Source organism: Colobus angolensis, unplaced genomic scaffold (genome assembly GCF_000951035.1).
Source record: "Colobus angolensis palliatus isolate OR3802 unplaced genomic scaffold, Cang.pa_1.0 Scaffold951, whole genome shotgun sequence".
In the NCBI taxonomy this organism is placed as follows: domain Eukaryota; kingdom Metazoa; phylum Chordata; class Mammalia; order Primates; family Cercopithecidae; genus Colobus; species Colobus angolensis.
This window is the reverse complement of record NW_012123499.1, coordinates 18,640-21,262: the sequence shown is the minus strand read 5'-3', so window position 1 is coordinate 21,262 and position 2,623 is coordinate 18,640. Positions and strand designations below refer to the sequence as shown.

The window sequence follows — 2,623 nt, the reverse complement described above, 5'->3', positions numbered from 1 at the left end:
GTTGTTTGGTTTCCTAACTCGTCCTTGACCTGATTCCTGTGTTGGTTTCCTGTTGCTGCTGCAGAAAATGATCACAAACATGGCAGCAGGAGAGAACACACTGACCCCTTACACTTCTGGAGACAGAAATTGGATCCAGTTCTCCCTGGGCTAAAATCAAGGCGTCTACAGGGCTGGGTTCCCTCTGGAGACTCAGCGGAGCAGTTCTCTTGACTTCTCCAGCCCGTAGAGGCCACCTGCCATTGTGACTCATGGCCTTCCTCCACCTTCAAAGCCCACAGTGGCTGATGGAGTCTCCCATGACGCTGCTCTAATCCCCACTCTCCTCCTCCTTCTCCTCTTGTTTGGTGCCTTGTGATTACACTGAGCCCAGTGGGACAGTCCAGGCCGTCTCCCCATCTCAAGGTCAATGCATCAACAACCTGAGCTCCGTCTTCCCCTTCAGTCCCCTGCCCTATAGCATAAAGAGTCACAGGCTCCAGGGATTAGAATGTAACCATATTGGGGACAGTTATTCTTCCCATCACAGCACCCATTTCCCTGTATTCAATCCCCATTTACCCCAAAGACAGTCAGGTCCTGGGTGATGGGACCCTGGTGGACACCCCCAGCAGAAGCTCTGGGATTCAGGAGGTGGGACAAGGAGAAGCCCAGACAGGAGCCCTCTGACCTGTCACCATGATCACCAGGGGGTCACTGAGTGCCGACCACTTAGTGGGGGAGTGCGGGTATGAACCCCGACATCTGTAGGTCCCTGCATGTGCCGAGGTCACAGGGCCCATGAGGAAGCTCTCCTGGAATATTCTGCCGGCGAAGATGGGAACGTGACTTCCGTTGTCTTTGTACAGAGTGAAGTTGGTAAAGTTGTTAAACCCACGACGATAGTGACACCGAAGAGTCACGTTTCCTCCCTGAGGCACCACAGCGCTGGGCTGGGCAGACAGGAAGGTCTTGTCCTGACCACCTGGGGGAGAAGGAGGCGCCACGTTAGAGAGGAGGATGCGGAGCAGCCCCTCCCTCCATGTGCTCAGAAGATTCTTCCCCTTTCCATGTTTCTTTTTTTTTTTTTCAGCCCAGAGGTCTTTTATTTTTTTTTTTTTTTTAACACCTATTATACCATGAATTCATAGGGAATAGGTTCCAGCAGCTCAGGCTCCTTCCCATTGGTTCTCACAAAGTATGCTTCTCTGGGTGGAGCAGGCTGGCGCTTCAGTTGAACCCAGGTACCTTTCTCTTTGGCTTCTTTCTTTTTCTGATCATTTTCCTTCACACGTTTCGGGAAGCTATCTCGGCTCTTAGAGTGCTTAATGTGTTCAATACGCACATTAATTCTCTTGTCAAGAATCTTGCCCTTAACTTGTTTGTTTACAACAATGCCAACAGCATGCTGGGGAACACTGTAGACTCTCCCAGTTTTGCCATGGTAACACCTGTGGGGCATTCCTTTTTGAACAATACCCATTCCCTTGATGTCTACGATATCACCTTTCTTATAGATTCACATATATGTGGCCAAAGGAACAACTCCATGTTTTCTAAAAGGCCTAGAGAACTTATATCGGGTGCCTCTCCTGTTTCCCTTTGTGTTCGTCATTTTGGCGAATTACTGGAAGATGGCGGTTCCGGCTGAAAGACCCCTTTCCATGTTTCTAAGGCTCCTACCACACCTGGGTGCCCAGGGCTACAGGAAGGACCCATCCCACGTAGACATGGCATCTCCCTACAACAAAGGTGTCAGCTGAGGACTTTGAACAAGTGCTGAATAAGGGACTCTTACTAGATTTTAACACTTCAAGATGACTCACACAAAACAACACAAAGTAGAGACGGCGTGGAGGGCATGTCCTTTGTGAATGGAATATCAGCCAGTGCATGCACTGAGCCCCCATCAGAAGATTTGGAATGTCAGGGTCATGGCTGTGGTTTCCCCACCTCTTCTGGTAGAATGACAGCAGCCACACTGCAGCCCTGACCGTCATGGAAACACTGGAGGGTGTGAGTTACACCTTTGTGCTCAGAGGACCTGCTGTTCCTAGCACTGCTTCCCTCCCTTCCTCAGCTGCTGACACCACTTCCTCCCTGCACACCTCAGCTTGGAGCACCCCAACCTCACCCCGGTCTTCACAGAGCTTGACTCAGCCCAGGGTAAGAAAGGCCAGAGAGGACGAGGTCAGAAGTGTGAGCTGAGCACCCCAGGGTCCCCCCTTCTTAGTTTATGAGAGACTGTCCGACACAACTCCCTCTTGTTTCAGGAAAATCCTCTTAGGTGGGGAGATGACACCCTAAGGTTTTGGGAAGGACTCACCCATGTATGGACAGGCCCTCTGGACCAAGAAGAACCCTGGAAAGAAAGATCATGATGGACCATCCATCTGCAGGCAAACCTGGGCCTCCCCTCCTGTCCCCACTGGGCTGTGTGTCTGGGCAGCCAGGCCCTTGCTGGGCTGAAGGTAAACTCACCCTGGCTGCCTACCTGCCCCCGCAGCAGGGATCTCAGCTGCACAGAGACCCAGCCTCCTGATCCAGATCTCCACCTCAGGCCTAGATCTACACAACAGGCCCATATCTCCACTGCACGCTGATATCTCTACTCCAGGCCCATATCTCCACTCCAAACCCATAT

At 51.7% G+C, this 2,623-nt stretch overlaps 1 protein-coding gene across 1 annotated transcript in view; it reads right to left on the bottom strand.

Annotated features, from left to right (window-relative positions):
- Positions 1-2,623, bottom strand: part of LOC105504798 (killer cell immunoglobulin-like receptor 3DL2) — a 25,636-nt gene that overhangs the window by 9,621 nt on the left and 13,392 nt on the right. The window contains 1 exon segment of the mRNA XM_011932365.1: positions 671-964. Coding sequence (XP_011787755.1) covers positions 671-964 — 294 coding nt within the window.